General features: G+C 43.6%; 1 protein-coding gene across 5 annotated transcripts in view; it reads right to left on the reverse strand.

Moving 5' to 3' along the window:
* GRHL1 (grainyhead like transcription factor 1) overlaps nucleotides 1-13,818 on the reverse strand; it is a 169,443-nt gene that overhangs the window by 84,782 nt on the left and 70,843 nt on the right. For all 5 annotated transcript variants that reach the window (XM_030198875.1, XM_030198874.1, XM_030198876.1 and 2 more), the window contains exons 5-8: nucleotides 9,815-9,891; nucleotides 7,794-7,950; nucleotides 7,434-7,545; nucleotides 6,645-6,739 (exon numbers count right to left, since the gene is read on the reverse strand). In XM_030198875.1, the coding sequence (XP_030054735.1) occupies nucleotides 6,645-6,739; nucleotides 7,434-7,545; nucleotides 7,794-7,950; nucleotides 9,815-9,891 (441 nt within the window). The remainder of the gene's footprint in view (nucleotides 1-6,644; nucleotides 6,740-7,433; nucleotides 7,546-7,793; nucleotides 7,951-9,814; nucleotides 9,892-13,818) is intronic.

Raw genomic sequence — 13,818 nt, forward strand, 5'->3', positions numbered from 1 at the left:
AATATAACAGAAGGCATTATTAACATTTCTGGATATATGTGGGAGTTTCACATGTTTTGGTCTTTGTGGTATATCTTGTCGAAGAGATGGGTCTTTAGTAGTTTACGGAAGTTGGTCAGTTCATAGGTCGCTTTTAGGTTGAGTGGCAATGCGTTCCAGAATTGCGTGCTTATATAGGAAAAGGTTGATGTGTGCATTAATTTGTATTTTAGGCCTTTACAGTTGGGGAAATGAAGATTAAGGAATGTGCGAGATGATGTTTTAGTATTCCTGGATGGTAGGTCTATCAGGTCTGACATGTAGGCTGGGGCATCGCCATGGATGATTTTATGTACTAGGGTACATATTTTGAACGTGATGCGTTCTTTGAGTGGGAGCCAGTGTAGCTTCTCTCGTAGGGGTTTTGCACTTTCGTATTTTGATTTTCCAAATATGAGTCTGGCTGCTGTGTTCTTTCTTGGAACACTACATTTTAAGCACAATTTCCCCACTCTGACAAAATCTTCAGTAAACAGCAAACAATCCTTCATATAACCTTTCCAAAAGAAGAAAAAAACAACAACCCCTTCCCTCTTTTAATTCACCTTTCATGCCTTTCATAGTTACATTCCCACACAAGACATACATTAGGTATAAAACAAGCTGAGTACATCAAGAATACCACAAAATGGCTGACTCAGACTCCATCATCACTAATGGGTTCTCACAGCAGTGAATGTCCACAATCAATCTAATACTTTTATAAAACACATTATTGGAAAAATTCAATAGTGGTTTTGCTTAGTTTTGAAAATCATATGATCTCCATCTTTTATTTCAATCTTATTGCATTAATTTAAGTCTTCTAGGCTAAAAACACAAAAGCTGGGGAAAGACCCATTCTGCTTTGTGTTTACACAGCATACATGAAGCAGGACTCTTGGATGTTGACATTAGCAGGCAGGGTCGGTTGTGCTTTTTTGCTTTCCCTGCTCACTCTGGTAAGTGAAGCTATCCACCTGGTGCAGGGTGTTTCTTTACAGACTTTTAATGCTCAATCACGCCATTCCATTTGAATAATAATTCCTTCCAGGGTTTTCTCTTTTACAAAGTTAAATAGTTTTCACCCATTGTATGTACTCAACGGACATTAAATAATAAAATGCTTTGTTGAGTGAACCTCAAACAAATGTTTGTCAGTGTGGAAAACAAAAAATCCTTTGTGAAACCTAACATGGCCATGAAACCTTCCAGCAGTGTTTGAAGGAAATTAGGAAGGTGTTTCTGTCCTTCCTTGCCCCAGCTCCAGCCTCAGTTATAGGCTCTTTCTTGTAACGCCTTTCATTTTACAGTATGAGCACTCCAAGGCCAGCTTAACCATTAGGCAGACTATACATTTGCCTAGGTTGGCAGTTTGTGGCAAGCAGCAAAAAGCAGCTGCAGTCATAGCAAAGTAATAGCTGCTAACAGCCAAACAGAGATTCCAAAAACCATCAGTGTGTACTTTTACCGGCAGGGAGGGTCAACAGTTTTCAAATTACCCAGTATTATGTATTGTTAGTCCAATTTAAAAATTGTTTTATTTCTTTTTTTGTTTGAATATTTTTATTATTTTAATTCAAAAGCTAAATTATAAAATCAGCTGAAAAGAATTTACAAAACAATACCAATACCAATTTATAATAAGAAAAACCATAAAACCTCTCAAGCCTCAATATAACGATCCTCCAATCCCACTGTTTTTGTTTTCATTTAGGTACCAGAAAGCACCTGTCCGTTAGCTGGGTAAATTCCATGGTAGAAAGCTGCTCTCCGCTCAGTTGGTGAGGCCAGTTGCAGAGTTCTACAAGGCAGCTACATTTTGCCACAGGGAAAAGGGGAAGGACAAGGAAACTACATGCTGGGATTTAATTTTCAAATCCCTGTGCATATTTTGCACCTATGGTAAAACAGGTTCATTGGTATTTTTGCAGCTGCCCTCTTCTACTGATGCTGTCCACTCTTGTATGAGTTTTAAGTATGATGCAGGGGCAGAGTCATAGAAACATAGTAAATGACTGCAGATAAAGACCTGTACAATCCATCCAGTCTGCCCAACAAGATAAACTCATTTTACATGGTATGTGTTACTTTATATGCATACCCAAGTTTGATTTGTCCTTGCCTTTCTCAGGGCACAGGCCGTAGAAGTCTGCCCAGTACTGTTCTTGTACTAAGTTCTGAAGCTAACGTCGAAGTCACTGCAGAATCTGTAAATGCATGCTGTCTCAAACGTGCTATGCTCTGTGACTACTGCCGCCACTAAAAGAAACCACTGGGCAGAACAGAGATGCTTTCCAAGCAGCTGCAATGACTGGGAATGTTATGTACAGCAGCTTGAGAACTGCAACTGTCCGGATCCACTCGACCATATCTGAAGCCATCGGAGACATTTCCTCCTTTATGCTGTATTCCTTCCTCGCTTTTCTCCTCTTGCCCTCTCTCTGCTGCTATCCCTACTCTTTTATCTCTTGGCCTTCTACTTTACATCTGTTCCTTTGTATTCTCTCTCCTCGACTTCCCTGCACCCTCCCTCAGATAACTCTTCCTTATATGCCAGCTGCAGTAGCTTGAGTAGAAAACTGCCACTTCCCATCTCCCCTGCATGACTGAATTCACCCTACACAGGAGAACCAATCAGTGGCAGGAGATCAGCAGAAGTCTACTCTGATCCGCATGGACATGAAATATAGGTTTTTGGTTGTCCCTTGGGCACTGTCCTGAGCGAATGCACAGATGATAGCCCAATTGCACCAAGCTTCACTGCATCAAAGAAGCTTAAAAAAAAGGTTAACACACCAGCACCCTAAAATCAACACAATGGATTCCCTTCGGAGGATGCACTGAGACAAACAACATCATTTAACTATGGGTTCCTGTACCATCATTCTAACTCCAAAGCTAAAACAAACTGGACACCAGGGTTAAAAAGTAGAACACTTTTTTTCTTTAATTATGAACTTTTTAATATTTATGCATTTACTAGTAAAAAAGCCCCGTTTCTGATGCAAATGAAACCGGGGCTAGCAAGGTTTTCTTCTGTGTGCATGTGGGAGTGTGTGTGTCCCTGCCCTCTGGCCTCTCTCCCCTCCCCCCTCTGAGTCCTTCACTGTTACAGAGCCAGCGATTTGATTTCGTGCTCTGCTGTTTTCCTTCACTGACTGTGTTACAGAGAGGACGGGGCAGACACTCATAGGGAAACCAGATATCTCACCCCCTTCACACTTCCGGCTGGAGGCTTCATAGAACGTTGGTGTTGCCTTTTATATAGAGAGATGTGTATTCATATATAGAGATCAAATGGTTTCCAAAACATAGTTATGACACCAAACAGAGTTGTAATATCATTGTCTAGGGTTGTGACTACATTCCTGTGGACTTATAAAAAAAAAACCCACAAGAAAACACAACTATTTCCAAAGCTGGCACCACCTTCCATCGTGTTGCCATCTTACGTAAATAGCAAAGCAGTGACTTCTCAAAGACCAAGTGTGCTGCTGGCCAAGAAGCAGAGAACAGGACCATTGCTTGGTAATAAATACAGCTGCGCAATATACACCTACCTTCCTCACCTGCTACCAGCCTAAGCCTTGCAGGACTAGATTTTCTATATAGTGCCAAAAACAAGGAGGGCTAAAAGCTATTTTATAAATGGTGCTCCAAGTTGGGCATCGATTATAGAATGATGTTTGGCGCAGGGATTCGCGCTCCATTCTGGGCGCAAGGTCTTACACCAACTGAAATCTGGTGTAAATTCTTGCACCTAAATTAGGCACAGATCTGCCTTATTCTGAAACACTGCACACAAATTCCAGGAACGCCCTGACCTGCCTATGCTCCTCCCATGGTCATGCCCCCTTTTTGGATCCATACACATCTTTATAGAATAGCAACTACAAAGAAGCTCATATAAATTCAAATGATCACCAGTTAGCACCAATAATTAATTGCTAGTGCCCAATTATCGGTGCTAATTAGCTCATTATGCAATTAAGTTGCAAGCACAAATTGGTGTCATATATAGAATTAGGGAGATTATGGGGCTCATTTAAAGTTCCATAGGTTACTATGCAACTTTGCAAGTGTAAATGCTTAGAAAATACACCTTCCTGTGTGATACTTTTTCTGGCCAGAACCACTTCCTTGAGAACCCCCCTCCCCCAATTCTTAATTCTAAATACCACTGCTGTCCATTCAGACCTCAAAATGTGCTGGGGTTGCAGGTTTGCTCAATGCTCCTACAGTCATTAACCCCACCACCACCACCAGCCTGGGTAGAAAATGTGCCAGTATTGCAGCCAGCTCCCTTTCTTCTTCCAGGACAAAATATTGCTGCTGAGGCTCCAAGGAAGGAGGAGGAGGAGAAGAAGTATATGACTCAAAGTTCCACTTTACTCTCAGAGTACCCCAGGCTCTGACAGAGCAATAGCTCAGTGAGTTTCAGAGGGGAGGTTCAGCAGGGAAGGATTGGAGAGGGGACCAGTATGTAGACGGGAATGCGAGAAAAGGCAATAACAGAATTGGCTGTGGAAGATGTAAGCAGAAGAGTTGGAGTGATGAGAGGGGGAATCCGTGCAGGGTGTGCATATTGGACTAAGGAAGCAGAAGGAAAGACCCCTAAGGGATAATTCTATAACAGTGCCCAGACTTCCTCTTATGTGCAAGCCCGTCTGTCAAATACCCGCTATGTAATATATGTGTGTACTTATAGAGTAACACTTAGGCAGATTTTGGCATTTACACATGTATGTGCAAACACATGCCATTATTCTAATGAATTTTGCATGAATCAGCACATAAGTGTAAGCACTCGGTTTATATAATTACCCCCCTTAGAGCCCAATACTGAAGCACAGCAGTCACATTTAAATTTAAAACTGGATATTCAACGCCAACAGTCACATACCAGCTGTCACTATCCGGTTACTGGCCATATTCAGACGTCTATCTATTGAACTGGATAACCTCAGGCTCTACTCAAGTTCCAACAAGAACTGTCCTGGCACTCAGGACAGGTTTAACCCTTTGATAAGCCCTGGGCAAGCATGTTATAGGATTCTCACTTTAAATAAGGTGCTCCTTCCTATTTGGCATCTCTCATTACTCTACATACTCAACTGAGAATTTTTGACATCCAACTTTATCTCTCCCCAGGACGATCCACTTACTTAGAATCTATGCATCAGCGTGCTTTTTTTTTTTCCCTTGCCCCAGTACCCTGGAATGCTATGACCTTGAATTTGTGTACTGAAAATTCCTGTCCAAATTTTAAGACTGCTTTAAAGACCTATCTTCTTGAACAAGCATTCCCAGTACTATACATTTATTCTTCCATTCTTTTTACACCTGGGACGGGGTGTATAGGAATGGATAGTATAGATTCTTCTCAGGCTTTCTTAACTGGACTATGTGATTTGGCTTTCCTTTTTTACTATGATTTTATTAATGTAATACAATTTCTCCTCAACTTCTGCTGCCAACAGTGGTGGGGAGAATAGACAAACCACTTTGGGTAGAGCTGATTCTGGTTCCTTCACCTCCACTTTTCTTTCTGCCAGCAGCTTACTTACCAGGGTAAAAATCTTCATTAGGAACCATTGACTTGGCTCATTTGGTAGTCCTTTTCCTTATCAATTGGGCCATAGGACATACCTAGTTTGACTGTGCTTTAATCCTGCCCTGCTGGCACTGTCCAAATAGTGCTCTCTCTCTCTCTTTCTCTCTTTCACCAGCACTGCTAACTGGATAAATGCCTTTAAATATTACCCCCTTATTTGCCAGGATGGAAGAAAGGGTGCCATTCAACAGAGAGACTGAAGAAGAAGAGGGCCTGGCTTTAAAGAAATGCAAAGTATGGAAAGAGAAAGAAAGAAAGAAAGAAAGAAAGAAAGAAAGAAAGAAAGAAAGAAAGAAAGAAAGAAAGAAAGAAAGAAAGAAAGAAAGAAAGAAAGAAATCCAAATCTAAGACAAAACAAAACAAAAAAAACAACACAAAACATACAAATCTAGTGTGTTTGGTAAAGTCAGTGAGGAAGTGGGTGTTACAGTTGCTCTGGGAGGGGTAATGAATGCTGTGCTGCTGTGTACAGTTGCTATTTAGGGTGCAGGCTACTCTTCATGTTTTCTGCTTCTTCTTTCACAGCTTCTCCATTTCCCCCATCCTTACTCTCCTATCAGTGTACTACTACTACTACTACTACAAATCATTGTAATACAAATCATTGTAGTACAGATTGGAGTGTACTGCCCCATTCCAACTCCCACACTCTCCACACTCCATACTGGTTGCTCTCTGGGGTCAAGTGGTTCGAAGGGGAAAAAGTATGGGAAGCTCCAGTACAGATACACAAGGAAAGTAACCATCTTATCAGTACACCTTCAGAAAAGCAGCAATTTCTTCTACCAATTCTGCTCTTTTGCTGATAGCGTTTCCTTCCCCCCCCCCCCCCCCCCCCAGTTGCTTGAATGGTGCTGTGAATTTGGTGCCCAAATAAACTTTCCTCCTGTCCTATTTCTTCATACAAAAGCACAAATACCCTAATTGTCTGAAGATCAGGAGCTTTACATGCCCTTTACGGAGCCCAAGCAGAAAAAAAGGCTAATTCATATGCCTGCTCAGCACTGACCTTCGCTTCCTCGTTGATGTCCCATGTGAAGGAAATAGCATTATACGCAATCTCCTCAATGTTATTGATGGTGTTAAAGCTTTCTTTATAATCAGCTGTCAAAATAAAAAAATAAAATCATACCCACATACACAGTAAAAGTAATGTCATTGCAGTTCTAGAAGCTTTCAGGCGTTTAAAGAACAAAAATGTTCCTGGGTGGCTCTTTCACCACAGAAGGCGCACAAGTCATTAAAAAAAATCCCAGTGATGGAAAAACACAGGGCAAAGCCAGTGACATTAAACATGACAGGGTTCCTGTGCCATGCCCTGTGGCAAAGAGGAGAAATGTCAACCTGGCTGATAGGGGGAGGGGAAGGGGGAATGTCCTAAAGGAGTTTAATAATCAACAAGTATTTGTATGTGTAGGTGATTTAAGTGGATAGTGCTTAAACCTGCTCTATTCACCACAGGCCAAGAAAGATGGGACTGCTCATTCTGTAGCAGAACTTGGAAGCAGGCCACAGCCTTGCCTTGCCTGCCAGCAGGTGGAAGTTTGCAAAGGTTTCTTTCTAACAATGCCAAAGGCCTAAGCTAACTTAGAGTTATAGATCAATGGCCCTGTTCCTCTCCACATTTCCTTCTTGTCTGTGGCTTGTTCAGTAAGACCTCCCGATGGGGTTGCAAAGCTTACAGAAGACCCTGTGGACTTTGGGCCCTTGCAAGACTTCCAAAGAGCTGACAGCAATCATTAGTTTAGTTTAGCATTTAAATATCACCAGTAAGAGGGAAAAGGTGAGCTTCTCTTACCTATGTCAATGCACCTTTGTTTTGCTGTGTGCTGCCGCGAATGCCAGTACTTCCAGTGTCGCAACTGATCCTCTCGGCCTTTGTCTTCAGCAAATACAACCATGATCACGCTCTATAAACACATAAGCACAACACACACACACAAATAAAAAGAAATCTAAAAATCTTACCAAAAACCAAAGCATTGAGGTTATCACAAACATTCAATATTGCGAAAGATATTAATTATTATTTTATTTCAAGGCTAACAAATAATTGTGTATTGAACAAAGAAATTACCCTTTCTTCTCAGAATAAATATTTAATGTTGTTGTTCCTTTAAAAAAAAAAAAACTTCCCTAAAACTTCTCAGTAGCTTACCCTGACTTTGCTGATAGGATGATGGATTCCCTTGTTGCTGCTTACTTCCTTCAGTGCAATTGGGTAAAACTGACCCTTATTTAGATACGTCATTGTACTGTCACCTGGTTTCTGTCGAAGAGATTTTGATGCTTCTAAGGTATATTCAAAGTTGTTCCTAGAGAACAGGAATTACACTGATCATACTTTTACTTGTTTTCTCTTTACCAAGGTGAATACCCATGTCTGCACAATAGAGATAAAAACATGCTCTAGAAAGAAGAGTCTGGAATATTTTTTCTAAGAAACATTTCTGGTAATGTTCCCTTTTAGTAAGAAAAGTTTACACTATAGCACATAGCTCATCTGAGATCTCACAAAATTAGCAGGCACGTCTAAAAAATTATAAAGGATTTACTGTCCATCTATAGTGAAACGCTAAAACATAGTCGATGAAATGGATTCTTTCTCAAAATATTTAAAAGGTTTTATATCCTAGAATTTTTTTTTTTACATTCTGCAGCTATGGGAGAAAAAAGTTTATTAAATCAGGTGCCAGATATCTGTCTCGTCTCTCCAAATCATTTCCCCTCTTTCCACACCTTCAGATCCCCGCAGAAAGCCCACAGACTCCTGTTCCTTTCCATGCAGTACCCTGCTCTGTGGAATTCACTTTTGTTTCCTCAGGAGGCTGCTCTGAGTACATGTGTTACTCCTGGGGGAATTCTGCACAACTGCACAGCACAGAATTTGTGCAGAATTCTGTACTTATTGTGCAAAATTTTGTAAAGGTGCCACCATCAGATCTCTCCCCAGTCTGTCTTCCCCTCCTCCGCAGAGATCACAAGGCAGGAGGAGGAGGAGGAAACGAACCGCTGCACATCGGGTCACTTCCTCCTCCTCTGCTGGATTAGACCAGATTAAAGTGAACCGAAGGGGTCCCACAGTTCACATAAATTGTCATGTCTAAACCAGCAGAGGTGGAGGAAGTGACCCAATGTGCAATGGTTCATTTCCTCCTCCACCTCCTGCCCATGATTTCTGCAGGGGAGGGGGATAGCTGGCATTATCTGCTCCAAATGTACAATGAGGGTTGGAGGGGGGCAGGCAGGCAGACAAACGTGAATATGCCATGGGGAGGGAATGGGCAGAAAAGGTGAATGTGTCACTAGGGAGGGTGGGGGGAGCAGACAAAGGTGAATGTGCCATGGGGAGGGAGGGTGGGAGCCAGAGCAAGGCGAACATGCCATAAAGGAGGTGGCAGAATAAGGTAACAGTGTGCCATAGGGAGGGTTGGAAGGGAGGCAGTGCAAAGTGCATGTATAATGGGGAGGATGGGGGCAGAGTGTGTGTGCCATGGGGAGGGTGGGGGGGCAGAGCAAGGTGAGTGTGCCATTGAGAGGGGGAGTGGGAGCAGAGCAACAGAGAAAGGTGAGAGTGTGCTCTGGGGTTTGGGGGGGGCAGCAAAAGCTGAGAGTGTGCCAATGGGATTTTTGAGAGGGGGCACTGCATACAGGAGAAGACTTTGGGGGCAGAATTATGAGTCTTGCTGAGTTACAGGGAGATAGAACTGCAATTGGAGTGAGAGACAGAACTGGGGAGGCTGGAGTTTGAGGAGGGAAATGGAAGGAGGGAATTTCAGGCCTTAGAATGGGGAAATTCTGTGCAACAACACTATAAATAAGCAGCACAGAATTTTACAGAATTTTCAAACATTTTGCACAAAATTCCCTCGGAAGTATTTTGCATGTATAATTCAAAAATGTTATCTTCTGATGTTTTTTCTCTTTACAAGAGCCTCAGCTGAATTTTCATTGAAGCTGAGGTTAGATACATGCTCTGAAAAATCAGGCACTAACTACTTCATAATCTTATGATAGTTGCTGACAAATATTAATGCCCAATTTTCCTATATCATTCAATAAATAAATAAAATAGTCATTTGGATTCATGCATTGCCTGGTAAAAATAACATTTCAGGAAGACACTGCAGTTCATAATACAAAGTAAGAGCAAGAAACACACAAGAACATACATATTACCTAGAAACGGTGTCGAAAACATAGTCTTCTGCACTTATACTACTCATACGAAGATTTAAGTCAGCAGGAAAGAAAACCTAAAAATTAAAAAAAAAATCATTCAACTGGCAGCAAAGCCAAAAGAAAAAGGAAAAATTAAGGGGCCTCACTATCAAAGTGCATTAAATGTGAGGTTTAACGCACTATAATGCAAGATTTTAATGCATAGCAAGTTCAAAACTAAGGCTGCATCAAGAAGGGGCATTTCCACTATTATTTATTGCAGGCCATGCATTAACATTCAGATTAACATGCAGTAATTGCTCCCAGTTAATGCAAAAGCACTTACCCTCGGATTCTATATATGGCGCCCAAATTTGGGCGTGCTCATGAGATGTATGTGCAAATTAAACGAATAATGAGCTCAGAACCTTCAATAAAACTGGGTGCTAACAACCAATTATTGAAGTTAATTGACACCCATTAGAATTTGTGTGCGTATCTGGCTGCACATTATTCTGTAAAGCAGTGAGCCTATCTCCCATAATGCATATCTCAAGAGGGGGCCATGGGAGGGGACAGGGGCATGTCAATTTCAAAAGTTTGCATGCCTAGTTATAGAACAATGGGTCAACATGCCCAACTCGGTTGCCACCATTTGCACCATGTGTCAGAAGGCATAAGTCTGACACTTAGGGGCCATTTTACTAACCTGCAGTACAAAGTGGCCTACGGTAGTGTGGGTCCGTGCTTTTGGTGCGTGCATTTTTTACCGCGGCTGGGAAAAAAGGCTTTTTTTTAATGAGGGAGGTAAACGTCCATGCGCTAAAATGAAAAGTAGTGCATGGCTATTTACTGCCTGATCCCATACCACCAGCCATTGACCTAGCAGTAACAGCTCAAGCGCTACTCACACAGTAATCATGCAGCGCACGCCAATGTGGCCGAGCTGTCAGTTACCACCGGGAATGCCCCTGCAGTAGAAAATAGGAAATTATTTTCTTCCACGGGAATCAGCGCATGGCAAGTTTGGAATTACCGCCAGGCACCCACTTCTTCATAAAAAGGGCCCCTAGTTTGGGTATGGGAATCAGCACTATGGGGTCCTTTTACTAAGCTGCAGTAAAAAAGTGGCCTGCTGTAGTGTGGGCACGTGTTTTTAGCGCACACTGAGCCATTTTTACCGCGTCTGGGAAAAAGGGCATATTTTTTTAATGGACTGGGGAATGGACGTGCACTAAAATTAAAACTAGTGCGTGCCTATTTACGGCCTGAGCCCTTACTCATTGATCTAGTGGAAAGGGCTCACACACCAGGGGCGTATCTGGACTTCGGCCCGGGGGGGGCAGAGCCAGAGTGAGGGGGCGCATTTTAGCCCCCCCCCCCCCGCCATTGCCGGACCCTACCCGCCACCAACTTTGACCCCAAACCCCCCAAAGACAACCCTCTCCACCCCCCTCCCGCCGCCAATCCTCCCCCGCCGCCGTCTTCTACATTTGCTGGCGGGGACCCCAACCCCCGCCAGCCAAGGTCCTTCTGTTGCAAAGCTGGCGGGGGACCCCAACCCCCACCAGCCGAGGTCCTTCCGTTGCAAAGCTGGCGGGGAACCCCAACCTCTGCCAGCTGAGGTCCTCTCTTCCGTTGCAGGAAAGCTTCCTTCAGTTTCAAATTCTGAGTCTGACGTCCTGCACGTTGTACATGCAGGACGTCAGACTCAGAACAGGAAGCTTTGCTGCAACGGAAGAGAGGACCTCAGCTGGCAGGGTTGGGGTCCCCCGCCAGCAAAGATAGGCGACGGCGGGTTGACGGCGGGTTGGCGGCAGGAGGGGGGGGTGGAGAGAGTAGTCAGCAGGGGGGTCCAGGGCCAAATCTAGTGGGGGAAAGGTCCCCGTGACCCCACACACACTACACGTGTGGTAACCATTCAGCGCATGCCAACTGCAGATTACCACCAGAAACTAAACACACGGTGGAAAATAAAAAAATTATTTCCACCGCCAGAATGAGCACGCCGAATCCAAAATTACAAGCGGGGGGGGGGGGGGGTGCGCTAACCTGGTGGTAGTCTCGTTTTGGCACGTGCTGCATGCGCATAGGCCCTACCGCAGCTTAGTAAAAGGGCCCCTTTGTGCAATGCTGTAAAGGGCATGCACCCTTTATAGAATGGTGCTTAGCGCTGATCTATTCCAGCAGCCATTTTTGAGCTCAATTTATAGAATCCAGCCCCTAGTGCCTCCTTTTTAAGAGGTGGTAAGTGGCCCCCATTAACGCTACATTAGGCCTGATCCACCCTAAAACACCCATGACCCTCCCATTTCCGTGCCCCCTTCTTGGGCTGTGTATAAAATTTAGGTGCGGCTCCCTTTCCTAAATTTACACATGTAAATGCCAATTAAATCTAATTAGTGCCAATCGCTGCTTGTTAAAGCGCCAATTATTGGCACTAATTGGCTCGTTATTCAGCTAAATTGCACCCGCAAATTGGGCAGGCGCCCAAATTTGAGCGCACAATTTTTGGCAACTTTTATAGAATTAGGGGGTAAGTGCAGGGTAAGTGTAGTGCATTAAGGGGCCCTTTTACTAAGCGGCGGTAAGCCCACCTCAGGCTTACCGTGCACCAATCTGGAGCTACTGCCGGACAAACGCAGGCGTCGGCAGTAGTTTCATCCCCAGCAAGCGGTATTTCCGGTGCTAGCAGAACAATTTGATAAATACTTCCACAGGGGGGTTACCTGGCGGTAATCGGGTAGTGCCGTGCGCTGCCAAGTTACCGCTGACTTAATGCGGAAGCCCTTACCGCCAGCTCCTCCCCCTCCCCTCTCGCAAGGCAACGTGATAAGAAGGGCCTCAGCGTGTGGCAAAACTGGCCCCCACCACTAGCCTAGGGCCCTTTTTATCTCAGCTTAGTAAAAGGGCCCCTAACTGCCAAATGCCTTCCACACCCATTCTGCACCCGTGCCATGCCCCTTGACAGAGAAATTCACAGAATTTAAGAAACAAGCAGTTTAACACTCAGTAACAGGCAAACTATCACAAACCCCTTAATGTGGTCATGCAAAGGTGGCATTTTACTAAAGATTAGTGCATGCTATCTGCAGCAGGACCCATAAGAATAAAATCAGTCCTCTGGCAGATAACATGCTCTAGCCTTTAGTAAAAGACCCCCTAAGGACTAGATTCAGTATACAGTGCCTAAAAAATTGGCGCAAAAAAATAATGCACTTAATTGTATTCTATAAATGTCACGTAAAGTTAGGCATGGTTTATACAATATGCCTAAGTTAGGCGTAGTTTACAAAACACGCCGAAGTGCTTAGTCTGGTGATTAAATTTAGGCACAGCTATTTACATCAAGTAAAACTTGGTGTAAATGCCCATGCCTAATTTATGCGTAGGTCGGGCATATTTATTTATTTATTTATTTATAATTCAATTATACATCTTGTCAAAGAAGCATAAAGAGAAACAACTAAATTTTAAACAAAGCATTCTATATTTTAGACAGACTACCTGTCTCAGTAAAGGAAATAATAACTTTTACATTGACCTCAAAATTGAAAATACTTAACTAGATCCAAGACAAAATTTAACAAGGAAAATTTTTTTAGACTTTTAAGGTCGGGCATATTCTATAACAGTGCGCATTTAGGAATGCCTACGAACCGCCCATTCCACACCCATGGCCATGCCCCCTTTTCACATCCATGTCTTAGAATTTACACACATCACTTTATAGATTACGCCTAACAAGTTGTGTATGTAAATCAGTGGCGTAGCCAGTATGGGGCCACGGGGGCCTGGGCCCCTGCAGATTTGCCTCTGGACCCCCTGCCGGCGACCCTCTCGACCCCCCTCCCGCCGCCAACCCGCCATCGCCAACCCGCCGTCGCCCACCTTTGCTGGCGGGGTACCCCAACCTCCCGCCAGCCGAGCCAAGGTCCTCTTCTTCCCAATCCCGCGCAAGGCTTCGTTCTAGTCTGATGTCCAGACTCACAGAAACAGCTTCATTCTGTTTCTGTGAGTCT

The sequence above is a fragment of the Microcaecilia unicolor genome, chromosome 3, assembly GCF_901765095.1.
Source record: "Microcaecilia unicolor chromosome 3, aMicUni1.1, whole genome shotgun sequence".
NCBI classification, from domain to species: Eukaryota; Metazoa; Chordata; class Amphibia; order Gymnophiona; family Siphonopidae; genus Microcaecilia; species Microcaecilia unicolor.